Genomic DNA, 23,990 nt, shown 5'->3' with positions numbered 1-23,990 from the left:
AGAACAATACAAAGAACACAACAGGTGCCGTCAGTGTAGATGTGGTAACTGATGCTGTGTTATCGGATACTAGGTTCAGCCTAGATATGGAGGGAACCAGGGATTGGTACATGAGGGATACCGGAGATAACTGCACAGGAGCAGGAAGAGAAGCCATTTATTTTGGCTATGTTTAGACAGCTATGAATGGACAAAGTTGGAGAGGTGGACGGACGAGGGCGCGATTAACCGTGTCAAAGACAGAAGAAAGGTCAAGAGGTGCAAGAAGGAATGATTAAACAAAAGCAAAATACACAGAAACTGAAAACCTGAACTAAAAACAGAGAGTGCTGGAAAAACCTCAACAGGTCTGGCAGCATCTGTGGGGAGGCATCTCACATCAGGGACCCAGGTTCGATACCTGCCTTGGGTGACTGTGCGGAATCTGCACCTTCTCCTCGTGTCTGTGTGGGTTTCCTCCGGGTGCTCCGGTTTCCTCCCACAGTCCAAAGATGTGCAGGTTAGGTGGGATTATGGGGTTACGGGGATAGGGTGGGGATGTGGGTAGAATGCTCTTGCAAACGGTCAGTGCAGACTCGTTGGGCTGAATGGCCTTCTTCTATACTGTATGGTTTCCATGGATTTCATGGGCTCTTTAGAGGAGGGATAGTTTACCTTTGACATTTTCGGGGAATATAATTTGTGACTTTGATAAGAGTTATTTCGGATACAGTGAGAAGGTCAAAAATCTGTTTGGCAGGATTTAAACGTAAATTCCAAGAAAAGTATTAAAGCATTAAAAACAATGGAATTACAGACCAATACCTTCTTTTGTTTAACTAACTCCTTTTGTTCTGTAAGTTTTCTGTATAAATGCTGTTTTTCCCTTTATTCATGGTCCGTCCACTGCCCAGTCACTTTGATTCAGTTTTAATAAATGTTATCCCAATACATTCTTCTCCTCTCTTCAGAGAGAACTTGATAACATTGCAATAAGTACATCTTAGCTGGCACTCCTTGAGAAATGCCCAGCGGTCTCTATTAGACACCACTGCAGGAGAAAAGTTCAGGTAGATCTGAAAACTGTGGGGATGTGATGGAAAAATGGAGTTTCCGAAACCAGCGTGAGGAAGCGAGGAACGAGCAGTGAGGGAGGTGAGGAGCGAAGAGAGGTGAAGAGATTTATTGTTTTGAGATCTATTAAACAGGGAGACATTTGAAACAGGAGGCGTGCTTGAGCGCCTTTATCTTTCCTGATACACCCCTCTATAGGTCTCCCGATACCCCAACAATAAGCTCCTCTCTGCCCCGTATGCCTGTTCCAATGTAAAATGTGTTCTCGATGTTTAGAAATGTGCAATTCAAAGAGGGATTCCTCACTCCAGGTGAGATAGGTGGCATTCCCTCTTTGGATTTGTGCGGCACGAATAGACAATTGGATTATGTTGCTTGCTTGCTGCAACCTTCCAGCTCCCATTCACTTCCTTACCTTTGGTGTGCCTTGTGTGATCGATGCATGAGTGCGCACGCACACCTGAGACACACACATCCACATAAAAGCACACACACAAGAAACACCTACAAATACACACACAGGAGACATATGCATGTATGCAGCCACACACACACAGCAGACATACACGTGTACACAGCCAGACACACACAGCAGACATATGCATGTATACAGCCACACACACACAGCAAACATACACATGTACACAGCCAGACACACACACAGCAGACATACACGTGTACACAGCCAGACACACACAGCAGACATATGCATGTATACAGCCACACACACACACAGCAGACATATGCATGTATACAGCCACACACACACACAGCAGACGTACACGTATACATAGCCAGACACACACAGCAGACATACACATGTACACAGCCAGACAAACACAGCAGCCATATGCATGTATACAGCCACACAGACACACACACCTATTCATTACACCAGTTCCTATTCAGTTCTGACTGTGCTTTCTCCTGCTCCCTGTTACAGACTGGAATGTCAACTATCTCTATAAGGAACAGGTCAAGAATGATGAAGGAAACCAGCTGCTTAAGGTAAAAGGAAAAGAAGTGAAGCTTTCGCAGACCAGCCCGGGTGAATCATTACACAGAGATTTTAACACTCAGATTCCTGAGGGCTGGATTCCCCGAGCATTCACGTCGAAATCGCGTTCGGCGCAGGGGCACCGAATGGGCGTTTGCACGGAAATCGTGACCTGTGCCGCTGAAGCGATTCTCGGGAACGTGCGTGCGCGATCTATGCGGTGTGGGTAGGGGGCCATTGACAGAGGCCCCCCCCTACGATTCTCCGCGCGCAACTGGCCGAGTTCCCGACGGCGTAGTTCTACCCACCTGTCGGCCGTCGGGAACCTCGGGTGGGGGCTGCAGACTCAGTCTGCGGCTGCCCTGGTTGGGGGGGGGGGATCATTCACCGGGGGGGGGGGGGGGGGGGAGCCTCATGGACGGCCGGGGGAGCGATCAGGTGGCACTGACCCGCGGGCGCGTGCCATCCTGCAGGGGCGGGGTGAGGCCCTACATTTCCAAGACGGTCCACGGTGCGAGGCCGCCATATCGCCTGGGCGGCCACCGCAGGCCGCCACTGTGCGCAACCGCGGACTCCCATCCGGAGGTGCGGGGCCCCGTATCCGCAGCCAGAGCTGCGAGGAGCACTCCAGGGCCCTGCCAGCCCCCTGCAGGTAGGAGAATCATTGTGACGCTGGCGTGGGGACATTGCCCCATTTTCGTGACATCAGGTCATTCCAAAGCACTTCAAGTGGAGTTGCCTTTGGAAATGCAGGAGTTATTTTGTGCATGGCAAACCCCACAAACAACATTGGGATGAATGATCAGCTGAACCTGCTCTTGTCCCATTGGTTGTGGGGGGTCAGTATTGGCCCAGGATGCCAGAGGGAACTTCCTTTCTCTCCTGCGAAAATGTCACATGGAGTTTTTAACATCTTGATTGGGCATGAGACAGGGCCTTGTTTTGAACAGCTCATCCAAAAGGCAGCTCTTCTGATGGTGCAGCGCTCCCTCTGTCAGCCGAGGCTTTCCTGGTTTGAGTCTCTGGGAGGAGTCTGAAAGCCCCAGCTCTCGGACTCAGAGTTCTACCCACTGACCCACAATGGAGAGAGCTGTAACATGGTTTCAATTCAGAAACTTTCAAGACTTCAACAAGTTTTGAGGCACATCAGGGAATCCAAATTTTTGCTTATTTTTCTTTAGTGTTTCCAAACTTGAAAGCTTTTAGCCTGCACGACTATGGCCTGTAATCTTTCTACTGTGAATTTACAGCACAGAAGCAGGCAACATGGTCCAAAACCAGTGTTAATGCTCCACATGGGCCTTTTCCTATTTTGCTTCATCAAACACAGAACATAGAACATAGAACAGTACAGCACAGAACAGGTCCTTCGGCCCTCGATGTTGTGCCGAGCAATGATCACCCTACTCAAACCCACGTATCCATCCTATACCCGTAACCCAACAACCCCCCTGGCGGATATATTCTTCCATTCCTTTCTCTCTCATATTCGCATCTCGATTCCCATATTTATTTTTTCACAGAGGGTACAGCCAGGCATTGAGGAGACAGAAGAGATTGGAACCTTAAAACGTCTTCAGAAACTGGTCTGGAACAGGAGGAGCCATAGTTCCGAGGATGGAAAGCAAACCTCACTTCCTCATGGTAAGATTCGCAACCGATTTTCATTCCTATGTTTCCCCAAGATTCTTTCCCCGATCTTCGCTCCTGGCCCAGATATGCTAGGGGATGTAAGTGTTACAGCATCGCACCAGGTATCCATTTCTCCAGCGGCAATGGGTTGTACCCCAGAGGTGGACTTCCCAGCAGAGTCAGAGTCTGAAGTCCATCAACACATACAGATATCAGCTGCGGGATTCTCTGTCGGCAGAATCCTCCGCTTGGCCGCGTTTCCCGACGGCGTGGGGTGGCCCACAATGGGAAACCCGATTGGCCGGCTGCGGGAATGGAGAACGCCGCTGCCGGCAGCGTGTGCCATCTACAAGGTTCACTGCAGGAACTCACTAAAGCTCTTCAAAGCAGCACATCCCAAACCCACGACGACCAACATCTTGAAGGCAAAGGGAAGAATGCATAGGAACATCAGTTACCCTCCAAGCCTCAGACCATCCTGCCTTGGAATTAGATCGCTGTTGCTACACTGTCGCTGGGTCAAAATCCTGGAACTCCCTCCCTATCAGCACTGTGGGTGTACCTACATCAGATGGACTGCAGCGGGTTCAAAAAGGCAGCTCCCCACCACCTCTCAAGGGCAATTAGGGTGGGATATAAATGGAGACTGTGCCCCCTGGGTATAGACGTCCCCCCCCCCCCCCCCACGCACATGCACGCACATGCACGCCCAACTCCTTTGCCCACCCCTCCCCCAGCCAGGGAAAACATCCATCCTGCATCGGGTCCTGGAAGCATTTTGAATGCTCCAATGAGGTCACCTCTCATTCTTCTGAACCCTGCAGGATACAGGCCCTGTCTCCTCAATCACTTTGTGGGGCTGGAGAAGGTTGCGGATACGAGGAGAGGTGAGGTCTTTGGAAGGATTTGAACATGAGGATGTGAATTTTAAATTTGTAGCATTGTCAGTCCAGTATCCACTGTTGATCATCGAACACATTCTTCTCCTTACTTGTGCTGAGTTCGCTGGTCTTCAACTGGGTAACAATGAGGACCCTACGCTGGGCCTGAATATCTCTGAGTTCGGCGATGAAATCCTGACGTGGCTCCTTTTGCCGAACTGTATTGCTGTCCACCCAATAGGAATGTTGGTGCATGTTGGCTTTTCAAATTTGCTCCAGGGACATGGTCACCATTGATAAGGCTTCTCTTTATTGCCCATCGCCAGTTGTGTTGAGAAACTAGTGATCGGCCTTCTGGATGAAGCCCTACCTAAACTCTGAGGTGGATGTAGAAGGACCCACGAAGGGTAGGGACATTCTCCCCAGTGACCTGGTCAATATTTATCACAATTGCGACGATCTGGCTATTAGCCCTTTGCTACTCGTCGGAGCTTGCCATGTACAGATTAAACACCACGGGCAGTATTTTCTCACCAGTCCCATCGATGGGAGGGTGTTTACAACGGGAAACACTGTTGACAGCAGCTGGACCAGAAGATCCCGCCACCAGCCAATGGCAGGCCACCTCCAACGCCACGGAACATGCCTCGGAGGGTCGCGATGTTTTCTACATCACTACATTCGCTGTACTTCAACCGTTGAATTCCTACATTCGGCCCATTGAGTCTGCACTGACCCTCTGGGGGAGCATCAAACATAGACCCAGTCCCCCGCCACCCCATAAACCCACCTAACCTGCACATCTTTGGAATGTGGGAGGAAACTGGAGCACCCAGAGGAAACCCACGCAGACACGGGGAGATTCCACACCGTCACCCAAATTGAGAATTGAACCCGGTGCCTGGCACTGTGAGGCAGCAATGCTGAACACTGTGCCACTGTGCCGCCCTGCAAAATACTTCATTGGCTGTAAAGGGTGTTGTGGTTCCCAAGGTCAGGTCAGGCGCTTTTTAAATGCAAGCCTTTGCACTGTTGGAGTCCCTGTCGTGACGTTGCTCCCACAATGGTGTTAGGCAGGTAGTTCCAGGCTTCTGATCCAGCTAGAATCAGATTGCATGGACTAGACTTGTACTGCCTTGAGTGTAGACGAATTAAGGAGCGGACGGAATTCAATCAAAGCTTTTCAGATGGTTAAAGGATTGTTAGGATAGACGGAAAGAAACAAATTCCTCTAATGAGTGGGGGTCAGGGCAGCACGGTGGCCAAGTGGTTAGCATAACCGCCTCACGGCGCTGAGGTCCCAGGTTCGATCCCGGCTCTGGGTCACTGTCTGTGTGGAGTTTGCACATTCTCCCCGTGTCTGCATGGGTTTCGCCCCCACAACCCAAAAATGTGCAGAGTAGGTGGATTGGCCACGCTAAATTGCCCCTTAATTGGAAAAAATAATTGGGTAATCTAAATTTAAAAAAAAAAAATGAGTGGGGGTCCAGGACAATGGGGGTGTAGTTTTGAAATTAGATCCAAGCTGGTCAAGGAAACGCTCCAAAGGTGATAGAACTCTCTCTCTCAAAAGAGCAGTAGTAGCGGGGGGGATCAAGTGAAAATTTCAAAATGGAGCCCGGCAGATCTTTGGTTGGCAAGGAGGATATAGGTTATGGGAGCAAGGCATGTAAACTGAAGTGTGGAATGGCGATGATCTAACTGAATGGCAGAACAGCAACGAGGGGGTGAATGGCCTCCTCCTGTTCCAATCTTTCTAAATATTGGCAGCACGCATTCAATTAGGGCGGCACGGTAGCACAATGGGCGGCACGGTAGCACAGTGGTTAACACTGTTGCTTCACAGCGCCAGGGTTCCAGGTTTGATTCCCGGCGTGGGTCACTGTCTGTGCAGAGTCTGCACGTTCTCCCCGTGTCTGCATGCATTTCCTCCGGGTGCTCCGGTTTCCTCCCACAAGCACCGAAAGACGTGCTGTGAATTAGACATTCTGAATTCTCCCTCTGTGTACCCGAACAGGCGCTGGAATGTGGTGACTCGGGGATTTTCACAGTAACGCCATTGCAGTGTTAATGCAAGCCTACTTGTGACAATAAAGATTATTATTAATTTGAGGGCAGAGTGCGTGACTTGGGAGGAAATCTTAGAGGTGATCGGTCCCGATCTACGTAAAGACTGAATCATATTGGCCTGTGAGATGGGTGAACGTTCATACGTCCCAGGACCCCACAGTGCAGATCCCATGGAGTCAGCACCTTCAAGAGAAGAGGGGAAGAAATTAGGGGAGTGGAACGGGCTGAGATGGAAACCTTTCCTCTTTGTTTTAAAACACTTGTGGCATCAATCACACTCAAACCTGTTACTTGCATTTAATGTCACTATGGCAACCATTTTATGTTTCTCCTCACTCTCCCCTCCCCCCGTAGAGGTTACTTGACCACATGCATGTCTTTGAAGGCAGCGGCCCTCACAAACATCTCTTACCCTTGTCAGACACTTTTCCTTCATGAGGATGATGAGGGGGCGGTACAGCACAATTATTCATCTTTGGATACTAATTAGAAAACTGCTTTCAATATGGAGGGACTGAAAAAGCCTAGATCATTTTCCTTTGAGCAGAGAAGGTGAACGGAAGTTTAACCAAAGTACTAAGAATCATGAAGCATCTTTGTCGAGTGAATGAGGATAAACTGATTTAAGATAGTTTGGAAATGAACCAGTGCCTGGGGCAGGGTGATGGTGGTGGGGGGGGGGGGCTGGGGGAGGTGAGAATTATTTTTGCACATTGAATACACTGTTTGAAAGGGTAGGGCAAACAAATTATGGTAACCTTCAAGGGGAAATTGGACAAAGATGCGAGGAAGAAAAGTTTACAAGGGCTGGAAGAGTGGGGACTAATCAGATCATTCTATCAAAGAGCTGCCATGGGAATGATGGGCTGAATGTCCACCACTGTGCTATCTTCAATGGGGTGAAGGTGTCGCTGATTAACTCATTCCTAATTGCCCTTGAGAAGGTGGTGGTGAGCTGCCTTCTTGAACCCCTGCAGTCCGTATGGTGTAGGTACACCCACAGTGCTGTTAGGGAGGGAGTTCCAAGATTTTGATCGAATGATAGTGAAAGAGCGGTGATATACTTCAAAATCAGGGTGGTGAGTGACTTGGAGGGGAACCTCCAGATGGTGGGGTTCTCAGGTCCTTCTAGTTGGTGGTGGTCGTAGGTTTTGGAGGTGTTGTCTAAGGATCCTTGGTGAGTTACTGCAGTGCATCTTGTAGATGGTACACACGGCTGCCACTGTGCGGCGGTGGTGGAGGGAGTGAGTGTTTGTGGAAGAAATGCCAATCGAGCGGACAACTTTTTCCTGGATAGTAATTTGAGAAGCACAATCTTGGTATCAAGCTTTGCTTCCTGGTTTTCCCCATCATCTCTTTTTTTGTAATCAACCTTGCTGTGCTCTGAGTCTGAACCTTCGATCCAAGTTTCTCAGTTAATAACAAAAGATAAATATGTACCAAGTCAATAGAATATAAAGTGTGTTATGGGTCAGGGTTTAGAGAACCCCAAAGTGTATCATGGAGTTCACCTGACCCACAACGTTTAATAGATTGTGGTATGGGGAGCACACGGCCCACTCTACAGGTGTGGTACAGCAGAAATGGAAAAGTATTTTTTAAAGCAAAACAATGTTTAATCTATGAACTCAAGTTAACCTTTTTAAAACATACAGTGAACATCTTAGCAACCTTTAATTCAAATACAACCCCCAAAGAATATAACACGAAGTAATCTTTTAAGCTTTCCTTTTAACATCCATATGACTTAAAACACCTTTTGCCAGAAGCACATCAGGTTAAAGTCACTACTGTTTTTAGTTTTAAATCATCAGGATGGATTTACAGTCTTTAGATTACAGAGAGAGACTCTAATACACCTTCTGGCTGTGACTGCAGCAATCCAGCTCTGAAAACGAAACTAAAACACACCAGCAAACAACTGAAAACAAAAGTAAAAAGCTGACAGACAGCCCAGCTCCACCCCCTCTCTGACATCACTGCAGTAATAAACACCCATTTCTTAAAGGTATTCTCACATTGAGATACACATATACACACCCATTTATAAACACCCATTTCTTAAAAAGCACTCTCACATGACAAGTGAAACTGGCAATTCAAGATCCTTCCACTCATGACACTGGCCCAAGCCTATTTACCACTTTGAAAGGGCAGCACGGTAGCCTTATGGATAGCACAATTGCTTCACAGCTCCAGGGTCCCAGGTTCAATTCCGGCTTGGGTCACTGTCTGTGCGGAGTCTGCACATCCTCCCCGTGTGTGCGTGGGTTTCCTCCGGGTGCTCCGGTTTCCTCCCACAGTCCAAAGATGTGCAGGTTAGGTGGATTGGCCATGATAAATTGCCCTTAGTGTCCAAAATTGCCCTTAGTGTTGGGTGGGGTTACTGGGTTATGGGGATACGGTGGAGGTGTTGACCTTGGGTAGGGTGCTCTTTCCAAGAGCCGGTGCAGACTCAATCGGCCGAATGGCCTCCTTCTGCACTGTAAATTCTATGCTAATCTATGATACATGGGAATCATTAATTAGCTGTCTCATTGATACAAATTATTCAACAGCCTTTACTATGTTGCCTGTATCCTAATCGGAGACCGGTTCATCTCACTTGGCTGGATGGCTGGTTTGTGATGCTGAGCGAGGCCAGCAGCGCAGGTTCAAGCCCCGTACCGGCTGAGGTTATTCAAGAAGGCCCCGTCTTCTCAACTTTGTCCCCTCGCCTGAGTTGTGGTAATCCTCGGGTTAAATCACCTCCAGCCAGCTCTCCCCGTCAAAGAGGAAAGCAGCCCATGGCTATTTGGGACTATGGCGACTGTACCTGTATCCTAACGTACCTAATCACATTCACCTATCACCCCAGTGCTCACTGGGCCACATTGATTACTGGTCCTCAACACCCTTTTCAATTCTCACTCTTGTTTTCAAATGTGGATTGATGTCCAAATTGTACTGCTGGGATACATTGCTACATTCAAGGTGCAATACAAGTTGTTGTTGGGTGCGTATATACTCAAACATTTGTCAGTTTTCTATGAGGAGCATGTCCCTTTAAGGTTCCAAAACTCTTGCTTTTTTTTTTAGTTAGCAATTGATGATGGAGATTTGCTCCAATATGAGAATTTCAATTACAGCGTTTGTCGTTTGATTTAGTGCTCATGTGTTTTGTTCTCGTCGACCTCGAGCTTGTTGATGCAGAAACAATATCCCACAACCATTGTTAGGCAGGGTCAAGGTGACCTTGAGAAGAGGTCACGTACTTCTGAGTGATCATTAGAACTTAGCCAAAATATGCCATCCTCACACTCATTTCCTCCACCTTGTAAGTCTTTATTTTCGACAGTGTTCCTTTATCCCCCCCCCCCCCCCCCCCCCCCCCCCCCGCCTTCCGCAGTTTCAGGCAAGGGCTGCCCCATAGAGAGAGGTCCCGTCCTGGCTAAGGAACGTGGTTGAAAACGGCAGCTGTTTTGTGGTGAAGCTGTAGCTCTTGCAAACTGCTAAACCATCCTCAGTAGGTATCACTCCTGTGTGCGTCAAAAGCAGCTGCAGAATTTTAAACCCCATTTTCCAAACTGACACTCCCAGTGTGGGACTTAGGGAGAGGCACACTGTTGGAGTGCTACCACAGATATGAAGGACTGTGAAGCCAGGGCAAATGTTTGGAGCTGAGATGCAGGTCAGTCCTGATCTAATTGAATGACAGCGCAGGGTGAAGTATTGAATGGGGTCCTCTGGTTCTTATGTTTTCCATTCACAGGAAATGACATCGCCGGTAAGGCTGGCATTTATTGACCCTTGAGGAGGTGGTGGTGAACTGTCAACTTGAGGACAGCTGAATAGACCATTTCAGAGGGCAGACAAGAGTCAACCACATTGCTGTGGGTCTGGAGTCACATGTAGGCCAGACCGGGTAAATATGGCAGATTTCCTTTACTAAACCAGGTTGATTTTTATCACAGTCCAGTCATCCATGGTCACGATTACTGACACCAAACTATTCAATTCCAGATGTTATTCAATTAAGTGAATATATGTTCCCAGCTGCAGTGGTGGGATTTCACCTGCCTCCTTATTACCGAGACCAGTACAGAACCAATATGTTACTTATGTCTGGGTTGCGAGGTTACTGAGTGTAAAATCAATGACAAATCCTTTTTTTTCTGCTGGAAAAGTACCAACTCTTAATGCCAAGAGCTGTGATGAACAAAATTTGCCAAAGTTTTTCAGCTACGCCTTAGTGGTAACACTCTACGCTCTGAGCCCGGCATTGTGGGTTGAACTCCCACTCCAGGGTCTGAAGCACGGGAATCAAGGCCGGCTCTTCCAGTGCCACACAGTGGTGGGCAGCCAGAGCACAGTGGTTAGCACAGTTGCTTCACAGCTCCAGGGTCCCAGGTTCAATTCCCGGCTTGGGTCACTGTCTGTGCGGAGTCTGCACGTTCTCCCCGTGTTTGCGTGGGTTTCCTCCGGGTGCTCCGGTTTCCTTTCACAGTCCAAAGATGTGCAGGTTAGGTGGATTGACCATGATAAATTGCCCCTTAGTGTCCAAAAAGGGTTAGGTGGGGTTACTGGGTTACGGGGATAAGGTGGAGGCGTGGGCTGACGTTGGGTGCTCTTTCCAAGGGCCGGTGCAGACTCGATGGACCAAATGGCCTCCTTCTGCACTGTAAATTCTATGATTCTATGACAGAGAGGGTGAGGCCCTGGGTTTGCCATCTTTTCAATGAGGTCTTAATCTGAGTGCCGGTCTGTACTCTCAGGTGAGTGTGAAAGACCCGGGCTGGAATTCTCCGCTGCGGGCTCCCCCTCCCTATCGCTGGTGGCGAGGACGGAGAATTTGCCTCTCAACCAAATCTCCCATTCACTGCAGCAGGGCTGGGGAATTTCGCTCCCATGAACCGAGGGAGAATCCCGTTCCCCTATGGTGTTGTTTTGAAGAATAGCGAGGAATTCTCCCCTGTGACCTGAGGCAATATTCATCCCACAAACAAGATAATTAAAGACAGATTATCTGCTGATGAAGCTGTCAGCGCTGTGTGACCTTGCTGTGTGCAAAGGGAGTGCACCATTCCCTATATTACAAATGGGACGAAAAATAATTAAAAGTAAACCATTTAAAGATAACGCTGAGGTCACGAAATGCAATGTAAAGGAACATAGGGTCAGGAGGAGGCCATTCAGCCCCTCAACCATGCTCCATCAATCAATTAGAATCATAGAATAGAATTCATAGAATTCCTACAGTGCAGAAGGAGGCCCTACCCAGGCCCACTCCCCCTCCCTATCCCCGTAACCCCACCTACCCTTTGGGATACGAAGGGAAAATTTAGTGTCGCTAATCCACTTAATCTGCACATCTTTGGACTGTGGGAGGAAACCGGAGCACCCGGAAGAAACCCACGCAGGCACGAGGAAGACGTGAAAACTCCACACAGTCACCCGAGGTTGAAATCGAACCCGGGTTCCTGACACTGTGAGGCAGCGGTGCTAACCACTATGCTACCGTGCCATAAATATTAACAGTCTGCAGCTCATTTGCATGCTGTCTGTCCTGAAATTGTCTCACACGGAGGGAGCTATTCTGCAGCTTCTCTCCTGGAAGGGCATCTCAAAGCCCATGAAGTTTGAATAGTTCTGTGGTTTTGCTGAAGCATTCTGTTTACATTGTTCCGAGTGAGGTTATTTCTTTATAGTCATGCCCCATTAACTCTCAAGAGGTTTAAGGTGGCACGGCGGTGCAGTGGTTAGCACTGCTGCCTCACAGCATCAAGGACCCGGGTTTGATCCCGGCCCTGGATCACTGTCCGTGTGGAGTTTGCACATTCTCCCCGTGTCTGCGTGGGTCTCACCCCCACATCCCTGTTGGAACCAACAATTCTACAGACACGTGCTTGTAGGATTAGAATAGCGGTTTTAATATACTTACAACAGAGCCAGCCTGTTAGCCGTTGAACTTTCGGTGAACTGGCTGGCTGACCCTGTGGCACGGATCTTTATACAGCAGCTCCAGGGGGAGGAGTCCTGGGCGGAGCCAAGGGAGGAGCCCAGTACAAACTCTCGAGTACCCCCAGAGCTACTCCCCCTGGTGGTCAGGTAGTGCAACTGCACTTACAATATTGATACATATATACAGATTATAATACCGCATTCACCACAATCCCAAAGATGTGCAGGGTAAGTGGATTGGCCACATTAAATTGCTCCTTAATTGGAAATTTTTCAAAGAAGTTTTTTAAAACTCCTCCCAAGAGGTTCTACGGTTGTCCACCTGGGGTCTGGCAGAACTCAATTCTTTTTCCGAAAAGCAGAATGATAGAATGATGTCAGAACTCTAAGGCTTGTCTGATAGGGTTTTTTCATCCAGGCAGCTGGGGGCACTCAAAGATTACAGTGCAAGGGTTTTTGGATTCAGACCTTCTCACAGCCATTGTTGAATGTCCAGGCTATCGCCAGAGAATTGAGAAGAAGCTCCCAGATTAGGCAGCCAAATGCCTGGCGGTCTAGCGGAGTGGGGCTCTTGATTTGGTGGGAAAGAGAGTAATAAGACTAAAAATTGTCACCCTCAGGAGCTGGCTGCATTTCACCCAGAGGCAGAAAGGAGAACAGTGGGGGGGGGGGGGGGGGGGTGGAATAAGGGTCGCCTAATTGGGTTTTAAATGTCTTAAATGTGGAGACGTGACATCGGTTACACATCCAAGCCTGAGTGTCGACGATGCCGATTGGTGTTGCTTTTCTCTGCCGAAGAGAGTACTTGTGCCCCTCCTACATTCCTGCGAGTCATGCTCATCCAACCGATTGGCGATCATCATTCAACTCTCACCAGGGGCTGGTTTAGCACACTGGGCTAAATCGCTGGCTTTTAAAGCAGACCAAGGCAGGCCAGCAGCACGGTTCAATTCCCGTACCAGCCTCCCGAACAGGCGCCGGAATGTCTCGACTAGGGGCTTTTCACAGTAACTTCATTTGAAGTCTACTTGTGACAATAAGTGATTTTCATTTCATTTCAATGTCAGCTGTACTCATTCTCCAAGTTAAGGCGAGGAGTTGAAGCCTTCAGGTGTTAAGGCTTGAAGATTGGGTGCTGAGGATCGGGAGGGATAGGCTAGCGCGTCATAGCAACGACCAGTCGACTGCACTAGGAGACCCAGAAACCCTCACTGTTCGCCTTCAAGCTGTTAGCCTAATAGCTGTGGTGGGGCAACAGCTCAAAAATATTCAGTTAATCAGAGAGGGCCAGCATGGATTCAAGACAGGTAGGGGGTCATGCTTGACAAACCTCATTGAATTTTTTGAATAGGTGACTAAGCTAGTAGAAGAGAAATGTCGATGGATGTTGTTTAGCTGGACTTCCGGAAGGCATTTGGTGAAGTCCTACATACATAGAATTTACAGTGCAGAAGGAGGCCATTTGGCCCATCGAGTCTGCACCGGCTCTTGGAAAGAGCACCCTACCCCCTACCCAAGGTCAACACCACCTTATCCCCATAACTCAGTAACCCCACCTAACACTAAGGGCAATTTTGGACACGAAGGGCAATTTAGCATGGCCAAACCACCTAACCCGCACATCTTTGGACTGTGGGAGGAAACCGGAGCACCCGGAGGAAACCCACGCACACACAGGGAGGATGTGCAGACTCCGCACAGACAGTGACCCAAGCCGGAATCGAACCTGGGACCCTGGAGCTGTGAAGCGATTGTGCTATCCACAATGCTACCATGCTGCCCATAAGAGATTGTTATCTAAAGTTGTACTTTGTCACAATGCTTCTGTCATTAACAGATTCTGATCTCTTAATGCGCCACTATCAGCACCCTTCTTAGCCTTAATCACCAGTATTTACATACCCAGAGGCAGATTGATCACATTATTCATTAACGACTTGGATGATGGCACAGAAAGTCATGTATCCAAATTTGCTGATGACACCAAGTTGGGTGGCATTGCAGGCAGTGTGTATGGCCAGTGTAGATGACAGGATAAAATTACAAAGGGATATTGATGGATGAGGTGAATGGGCAAAACTGTGGCAGATGGATTTCAATGTTATCAAGTGTGAGGTTATCAATTGTGAACCAAAAAGGATATATCAGGGTACTTTCAGATGGTGTGAAGCTAAATTCAGTGACGTTCAAAGAAACCTGGGGATTCGGGTGCACAAAATGGCACAAACAAGTGCAGAAAGTAATCAAGAAGGCTAACAGAATGTCGGCCTTTATATCTAGCCGACTGGAATATAAGGATGCAGAAGTTATCATGCAGTTCAACACAATCCTGGTTAGACCCCACTTGGCGTTACTGTGAGAAGATCTGGGCACCACACCTTAGGAAGGATATGTTGGCCTTGAAGGGAGGGCAATGTACGTTTACAAGAATGATATCTGGACTTCAGGGGTTAAGTTATGAGGAGATATTATACAACTTTCTCTAGAATTTAGAAGGTTAAGGGGTGATCTGATCAAAGTTTTCATGATATTTCTGAGAATAGACAGGGTAGATGATGATAAACTGTTTCCGCTGGTTGGAGGATTTAGAACTAGGTCATTCTGCTGGCACTGACTGTAGCTGCCACCTCCCAGGCGGGCACGGTAACGTTACATAGAACATACAGTGCAGAAGGAGGTCATTCGGCCCATCGACTCTGCACCAACCCACTTTAAGCCCTCACTTCCACCCTATTCCCGTAACTCAATAACCACTCCTAAACTTTTTTGGACACTAAGGGCAATTTAGCATGGCAAATTCACCTAACCTGCTTGTTTTTGGACTGTGGGAGAAAACAGGGGCGCCCGGAGGAAACCCACGCAGACAGGGGGAGAACGTGCAGACTCCGCACAGTGACCCAGCGGGGAATCGAACCTGGGACCCTGGCGCTGTGAAGCCACATTGCTAACCACTGTGCTGCCCAAACTTGGGGGTGTCCTGCCAACATGCGGGTAGATGGTGGATCGCCTCTCCGCCACTGCACCCAAAAGCCTCTTTAGGTCACCCTCCAGAAATCATGGGGCTGCTCTCCTTGTGGCCGCCCTCCAGGTTTCCCCCCGGGAGTGAGTACTGAGGAACTGTTTAATTAAAGCTCCTCCAAAATTGCATTTCTCAGCTGAGCCCTGGGGCAGGCGAATCAGATGCCTGGCGAGTCAGGTATGGTGTGTATTACACGGGGGGTACACTAATTGCACCAAGTGGGGGAAGATGGTGATCGGGATGACGGGAAGCACACCGATTTTCACACCCAAAATTACATTTAGTAATTTTATGGGAAGTTCTGCCCAAAATATTTTCCAGCTTTTCTTCATGGAGATAAATTCTCACTCAGGTGACTCAGCATCCCAATGTTTTAATATTTAAGTGTCTACCGCCCTATGTTATTTTGCTTTGTTAAGGATCTCACACATTTAGACTGGAATTTATTTCCCCGTTTCTTTATTTTGCCTCTTAAGATACAACTTCAGGAGCCTTTGCAATGGATTGTGATACCTCCGATCTGCTCATTCTGTTAATCTCTCTATCCCCATCAGAATTCTTCATCAAACTTTACTTTCTCCAAAACCTGGAGTCACTAGCAAAATGTTGGCATCAGTTTACAAATAAAATAAATAAGAGTCTGTCGGTATTTTGGTCCCACTGACCTCACTGTTTACCAATGTCTCAACATGGCTTTGGTGGGATTGAAGGATGCAGTGTTAATGTCAGCCTACTTGTGACAATAAAGATTATTATAAATGCTCTGGGGACATGGGTTCAAATCCCACCATTGTGTCTGGTAGATTCTTGAATTCAATTGATGGGTAAATCTGGCTAATTGGAGCTCGTCTCAGTAACGGTGATGATAAAACTGCCATCAGTTGCTGTAAAATCCCATCTGGTTCACTAATGTCCTTTAGGGAAGGCAATCTGCCGTCCTTACCCTGTGTGAGCTAAATGTGACTCCTGATTCACAGCAATGTGGATGTGGACTACTGTGGCATGGGCCACAAACGGTGGCCTTGCCAGCGACGCACATATCCCCTGGATGAATAAATCGTTCACAATGTAATTGACCTGTTTGTGTGTATTTTTGCTTGACCAGCTCCTGGGCAGGGATCAGGTGACCCCACGTGTGCAGAGAACCCACAGAATCCGCAACCAAACCCTCTGGACAAGGAGTGCGGTTCTGAGACACAGGGGCAAATATATGAGCCCTACCCTGACTGGGACCTCCCCTCACGATCGCTGATCAGGATCCACAGCCCCAAGTGGTACGAAATGCCAGAACTCACCTCTCCGTGGGATGGGGAGCACCACGCCTGTTGTACAAAGCTGAAGGATTCTGAAAACCTCCGATTTGACGTAACCCTGCCGATGGAGAGTGATTGGTCTCTGTTCTGTCCACGCACCTATCATTGCCAAAGCACTGTCACTGGAATGGATCTGTCTGGAACGGTAGGTAAATGCTTCAGTATTAGCTCTTGTGCTTTCGCTTTGGGTGTCGAAGTTGTAGCTGAAACCATCAGACCAGGACTGAATCGTGGCGTTTTCCTCTTGTGTGTACAACCTCAGAATTCCCAAAAGCCCTTGGTGACCAAGGAAATGCTTTCAAATGCAGTCACTGTCGGTGTGAAGGGAAATATGTCAGCCAATGTGTGCATAGGGAGGTGGTGGTGAAGTGGAATCACCCGAGGACTATTCATCCAGGTAACGCTCCGGAACTCCCTGGGTTCCAATCTCACCACGGCAGATGGTAAATTTGAATTCAGTAAGAATGAAAAGTCTAATAATGACCATGAAACCATTGGCGATTGTCATGAAAACCCATCTGGTTCTTTAATATACTTGAAGGAAGAAAACCTACCACCCCCTTAGCAGACCCACAATGCTTGACTCTTAAACTGAGCAAGCTATGCAGTTCAAGGGCAATTAGGGATGGGCAATAAATGCGAGCAAGATGGTGATGCCTGAATCACAGAATTGTTACGGTGCCATTCAACCCATCAGCACTGGCTCTGCAAACAAGCATCTTGACTTAGTGCCATCCCCCTGCCTTTTACTCATACCCCTGCACACTGTTTCTATTCAAATAATCATCTGATGTCCTCTTGACTGCCCAGATTAGACCTGTCTCCACCGTGCATTCCAAACCCAAGCCACTCACTGTGGGAGAACGTTTTCTTCTCACATCACATTTGATTCTTTTGCAAATCACTTCAAATCTGTTCTTCATCCTTTTCCGAGAAGGAAGTTTCTCCCTGTCTACTCTGACCAGCCCCTCATGATTTTGAACATCTCTATTAAATCTCCTCTTGGCCTTCTTCTCTCGAAGGGAAACAGTACCAACCTCTCCAATTGCCATGTGAGAGAACCTTTAAGAACTGGGTGTTTATTAAATAGCTGTAGTGGATGTACCTTTAAGAAATGGGTGTTTATCGAATAGCTGCAGTGATGTCAGAGAGTGGGTGTAGCTGTGGGTGTAGCTGGGCAGTCTGTCTTTCACTTTCGTTATTGAGCAGGCAGCTACAGGGTGTTTTTAGTTTCGTTTTGAGAGCAGGATAGCTGCAGGCAAAGCAAGCAGCTGTATGAGGATCTCCCTGCAATCTAACAACTGTCTCCAGATCATTTGCGGATTTCAAAGTGATAACTGCTCTCAGTAGAGAATTTAAACCTGATCTCTGTGTTAAAAAGGGTCTTTCGTCTTGTGGATGTTGCAAGGAAATATTAAGGGTTACATATAACATATTGTATCTGTGGGGCTGATTGGTGTTGGTAGTTGTTAAGATGTTTACTATGGGTTTATAAAGGGTTAACTGTTTTCATAAATAAGCATGTTTTAGTTTAAAAGTACTTTAACTCTCTGTTGCACCACACCTGTAAAGCAGGCCCGTGTGCCCCCCATAACCACAATCTATTAAAAGTTGTGGGTCAGGTGAACTCCATGATACACTTTGGCGTTCTCTAAACCCTGGCCCATAACACAATCTATCCTTATAACTGAAATTTCTCATCCCTGGAACCATTCTTCTAAACCTCATCTGTACTCTCTCCAATGCCTGTATATTCTTCCGATAGTGTGACCCCCAGAACTATTCACAATATTCCAGCGAACATCTACCTAGTATCTTATATTGGTTCGACATAACCTGCTTGCTCAGGTACTGTGTATACCTAGTATTAAAGCCCAGAATACTATACGATTTATTAACCGCTGTCGCCAGCTATCCTGCCACCTTCAGTGATCAATTCACAGATACCCCCAGTCCCGCTGCTCCTGCACCCTTTCAGAATGCTACCCCATATTTTACATTGTCTCTCCATGTACTTCCGACCAGAATGCATCACCTCACATTTTACCGCCTTAAACATCATTTGCCAGCTATCTGCCCACTCCACCAACTTGTCGATGTCCTTTTGACGTTCTACATAGTTCTCCTCACAATTTACAATAGTTCCACGTTTTGTGTAATCTGCAATCTTTGAAATTGCCCCCTGCACATCAAGATCTAGATCGCTAATATATATCAGGAAAAGCAAGGGACCCGACACTGACCCCTGGGGAACGCCACTGCGAACCTTCCTCCAAGCCAAAATATAACCATTGACAGTCAATATCTGCTTTCCACTATTTAACCAATTTTGTATCCACATTGCTGCTGACCCTTTTATTCCATGAGCTATAACCTTTCTCACAAGTCTGTTGTGTGGCATTATATAAAGTGCCTTTTAAAAGTCCATGTACACCACCTTGTGGTGAATGTAACTTAGTAATTCACACTGTATTTACCAATACCATTGTAAGCGCAGTAGCATTATCTGACCACTATGGGGAGTAGCTCTGGGAATGCTCAGGAGTTTGTACAGGGCTCCAACCTTGGCTCCGCCCACGACTCCTCCCCCTAGACTGCTGTATAAATAACCGTGTCCAGAGCCAGTCTGCAGTTCATCGGAGAGTTCAACGGGTAACAGGCTGGCTCTGTAGTAAGTAGATTAAAACCACTGTTCATATCTTTTGTTTTTAAATAATTTTTATTGAGAAATTTTGATTTTATACAACATTGACGCACCTTAGTAAAATACCGAAAATAACAATAATATTAACAATCATATACATTCGCCCCATCCCCATGAACAACCCAGCATTTTAACAACAACGCATATTAACACACTATAAAGTTACAGAATAAACACTACAATAATGCACCCCCCCCCCCCCCCCCCCCCCCCCCCGGGTTGCTGCTGCTATTGACCCAGTTACCTATCTCTGAGCCAGGAAGTCCAAAAAAGGCTGCCATCGTTTATAGAACCCTTGTATTGATCCTCTCAGGGAAAATTTGACCTTTTCCAATTTTATAAATCCCGCCATGTCACTGATCCAGGTCTCCACACTTGGGGGCCTTGCATCCTTCCACTGTAGCAGAATCCTTCGACGGGCTACTAGGGACGCAAAGGCCAGGACACCGGCCTCTTTCGCCTCCTGCACTCCCGGCTCTACCGCAACTCCAAAAATCGCGAGTCCCCACCCTGGTTTGACCCTGGATCCAACCACCCTCGACACCGTCCCTGCCACCCCCTTCCAGAATTCTTCCAGTGCTGGGCATGCCCAGAACATATGAGCGTGGTTTGCAGGACTCCCCGAACATCTGGTGCACCTGTCCTCACCCCCGAAGAACCTATTCATCCTAGTCCCGGACATGTGGGCCCGGTGCAGCACCTTAAATTGGATGAGACTAAGCCTCGCACATGAGGAGGAAGAGTTGACTCTCTCCAAGGCATCCACCCAAGTCCCGTCCTCTATCTGCTCCCCGAGTTCCTCCTCCCATTTAGCCTTCAGCTCCTCCACTGACGACTCCTCCACCTCCTGCATTACCTTATAGATGTCAGACACCTTCCCCTCTCCCACTGTTCATATCTTAAAGCACGTGTCTCGTGAATTGATGGTTCCATCAATCAAGTCCGGCGGGGGTGGTGGTCTACAAAGTAAGTCTGTCCGGTGGTCGAACTGTCCGCTGTGATCTGCGGAGCACCGGGGCAGCCTCTTGCGGTGGCTGGATGGGTGTTGTGTGCTGGGGTACAATGGCAGACTCCAGGGAGGGTTGTGTCCGAGCTTCATACTCTTCTGGTTCGACCGGGGACTAGGGGCGCTGGGGGCCGGCCGGCACGTGTGCACGGAACTGGTAGAGCGAGCTCGTGGGCTCGGGAGCGCGAGGGGGCGGCAGCATTGGGTGTAGGGTGAGGGGTCCTTCTGTGGGGGTAGAGGGGGCGCTGGATCCGGCGGGTGCCAGATCCCGGAGGGATACTGTGTCCTGGTAGCCATCAGGGAACTCAACAAAGGCGTACTGGGGGTTGGAGTGGAGCAGCCGCACCTTCTCAACAAGGGGGTCGGTTTTGTGTGCCCTGATGTGTTTCCTCAGGAGTACCGGGCCCGGTGTCCTCAGCCATGCCGGAAGTGAGACCCCCGTGGTAGTGCCCCTCGAAACAATGAAGAGCCTCTCGTGAGGGGTCTGGTTGGTCGCTGTGCATAAGAGGGACCTAATAGCATGGAGCGTGTCTGGGAGGACTTCCTGCCACTGGGAGACTTGGAGCTTTATAGACCGGAGGGTCAGTAGGACGGTCTTCCTCTCCACCTGCCCGTTCCCCCTGGGGTTGTAGCTGGTCGTCCTGCTCGAGGCAATGCCCTTGTCGAGCAGGTACTGACGCAGCTCGTCGCTCATGAAGGACGAACCCCGGTCGCTGTGCACGTAGCTGGGGAAACCAAAAAGGGTGAAGATACTATGCAGGGCCCTAATGACTGTGTGGGAGGTCATGTCGGGGCACGGGATAGCAAATGGGAAATGGGAGAACTCATCTACGACATTTAGAAAGTAAACGTTCTTGTTAGTTGAGGGGAGTGGCCCTTTGAAATCAATCGCGAGGCGTTCAAAGGGCCTAGAAGCCTTGACCAGGTGGGCCCTGTCTGGTCTATAGAAGTGCGGTTTGCACTCCGCACAGATCGGGCAGTCCCTGGTGACCGCTTTTACCTCCTCGTTGGAGAGAGGCAGGTTTCGGGCTCTGATGTAGTGGGCGAGCCGGGTGACCCCGGGTGGCAGAGGTCGTTGTGGATGACTTTCAGTCGGTCAATCTGCGCCTTGGCGCATGTCCCGCGGGATAGGGCATCCGGAGGCTCGTTGAGCTTCCCGGGTCGATACTTAATATCGTAATTATAGGTGGAGAGTTCGATCTTCCACCGAAGAATTTTATCATTTTTTATTTTGCCTCTTTGCGAGTTATCAAACATAAAGGCAACCGATCTTTGGTCGGTGATGAGGGTGAACCTCCTACCTGCGAGGTAGTGTCTCCAGTAATGAATAGCCTCCACAATGGCTTGTGCTTCTTTCTCGACTGAGGAGTGTCAGAGTTCTGAAGCGGAGAGGGTACGGGAGAAAAATGCGACTGGTCTCCATGCCTGATTTAGTGTGGCTGCTAGAGCTACCTCTGAGGCGTCGCTCTCAACCTGGAATGGAGTGGATTCATCCACCTCCCGCATGGCCGCTTTGGCAATGTCCTCCTTGATGTAGTTGAAGGCCTGGCGTGCCTCAGCTGACAGGGGAAATAGTGTGGCCTTAAAGAGTGGGCGGGCTTTGTCTGCATATTGAGGGACCCACTGGGTGTAGTAGGAGAAGAAGCCCAAGCACCGTTTGAGGGCCTTGGGGCAATGGGGAAGGGGGGTTCTAAGAGGGGGCGCATACGGTCCGGGTCTGGGCCCAGGACTCCGTTTTCCACGACGTAGCCGAGGATGGCCAGTCTGTTTGTGCGGAAAACGCATTTCTCTTTGTTGTAGGTGATGTTTAATTTCTGTGCCGTCTGCAGAAAATGGTGGAGGTTGGCGTCGTGGTCCTGCTGGTCATAGCCGCAGATGGTGACATTGTCCAAGTACGGAAACGTGGCCCGCAGCCCGTACTGGTACACCATTCGGTCCATTGCTCGTTGGAACACCGAGACCCCATTAGTGACCGCGAAGGGGACCCGGAGGAAATGGAAGAGGCGGCCATCGGCCTCGAATGCCGTGTAATGGCGGTCCTCCGGGCAGATTGGGAGCTGGTGGTATGCAGACTTCAGATCCACCGTGGAAAAGAGCCGATACTGGGCGATCTGATTTACCGTGTCTGCAATCCTGGGGAGGGGATACGCGTCGAGGAGTGTAAATCTATTTATGGTCTGACTATAGTCGACAACCATGAGGAATTTTTCCCCGGTCTTAACGCCACCACCTGAGCTCTCCAGGGACTATTGCTGGCCTCTATAATCCCCTCACTGAGAAGCCTTCGGACCTCTGATCTGATAAATACCCTATCCTGCAGGCTGTATCGCCTGCTACGAGTGGCTACGGGTTTACAGTCCTTAGTGAGATTGGCGAAGAGGGGAGGGGGGAGATTCGCAGCGTAGCGAGGCTGCAGATAGTGAGTGGGGGCAGGGGCCCGCCGAAGCTGAGGGTGAGGCTCTTAAGATTACATTGAAAATCTAGGCCTAATAAGAATGGCGCAGAGGTCGGGCAAGACGTAGAGTTGAAATTTTGCATAGCTAGTGCCTCGTATTGTGAGTGTCGTGGCGGTGCGCCCCTGGATATGGACAGGGTGGGAGCCTGAAGCGAGAGAGATAGTTTGCTGCACGAGGAAAACGGGGAGCGAACAGCGTCTTACCAGATCTGGGTGTATGAAGCTCTCAATACTCCTGGAGTCGAAAATGCATGGCATGCTGTACCCGTTGATTTGGACCTCTGTCATCGAGTTTCGCAGATGCTTCGGGCGCGATTGGTCCAGAGTGACTGCGCTGAGTTGCGGGCAGTCGGCAGCTCGGTCAGCTGTGCTGGAGTGGCCTCGTGATGACTGCCCTCTGAGTTCGTAGTTGTACTCTTCCGATGAGTTGTCCGTGCATTGAGATGCAGATCGGGCCCCTGGATCGTACGTGGCGGGCGGTGAGGAAGATGGCGTCCAAGATGGCGGCCCTAAAGAGTCGCACGTTGCCGGCCGCGTGGTGGAGGTTTGCCAAGATGGCGGCCCCCATGGATCGCACGTGGCGGGAGGGGGCGGGGTCGGGGCATAGGCCGCACGTTTTGGGCCCCGCGGGCCTGCGAGTGAGGGGAGCGATTACTTCAAGTCGCTGGGGAGCTGGAAGCTGGGGCCCTTTCTGCGTGGCACACTCTCGCGTAGTGGCCCTTCCGCCCGCAGCTGCCGCAGGTCATGTTGCGGGCCGGGCAGTGCTGCCACGGGTGCTGGTTCTGGCCGCAGAAATGGCAGGCTGGAGCAGCATAGTGGCTGGCTGGAGCAGCATAGTGGCTGGCTGGGGCAGCACAGTGGCTGGCTGGGGCAGCATGGTGGCTGGGCGGCCGCGTGGCACAGGCCTGGGGGAGTCGCTG

The 23,990-nt window shown here is 49.3% G+C and overlaps 1 protein-coding gene across 5 annotated transcripts in view; it reads left to right on the top strand.

The window, feature by feature from the left end:
* The window catches only part of LOC119968726 (SAM domain-containing protein SAMSN-1-like), a 143,049-nt gene that overhangs the window by 24,096 nt on the left and 94,963 nt on the right, over positions 1 to 23,990 (top strand). For all 5 annotated transcript variants that reach the window (XM_038801364.1, XM_038801363.1, XM_038801365.1 and 2 more), the window contains 3 exons: positions 1,997 to 2,061; positions 3,574 to 3,694; positions 16,698 to 17,050. In XM_038801364.1, coding sequence (XP_038657292.1) covers positions 1,997 to 2,061; positions 3,574 to 3,694; positions 16,698 to 17,050 — 539 coding nt within the window. The remainder of the gene's footprint in view (positions 1 to 1,996; positions 2,062 to 3,573; positions 3,695 to 16,697; positions 17,051 to 23,990) is intronic.

Source organism: Scyliorhinus canicula, chromosome 7 (genome assembly GCF_902713615.1).
Source record: "Scyliorhinus canicula chromosome 7, sScyCan1.1, whole genome shotgun sequence".
In the NCBI taxonomy this organism is placed as follows: Eukaryota; Metazoa; Chordata; class Chondrichthyes; order Carcharhiniformes; family Scyliorhinidae; genus Scyliorhinus; species Scyliorhinus canicula.
The sequence above is the reverse complement of the archived record's forward strand: the minus strand, read 5'-3'. Positions and strand labels throughout refer to the sequence as shown.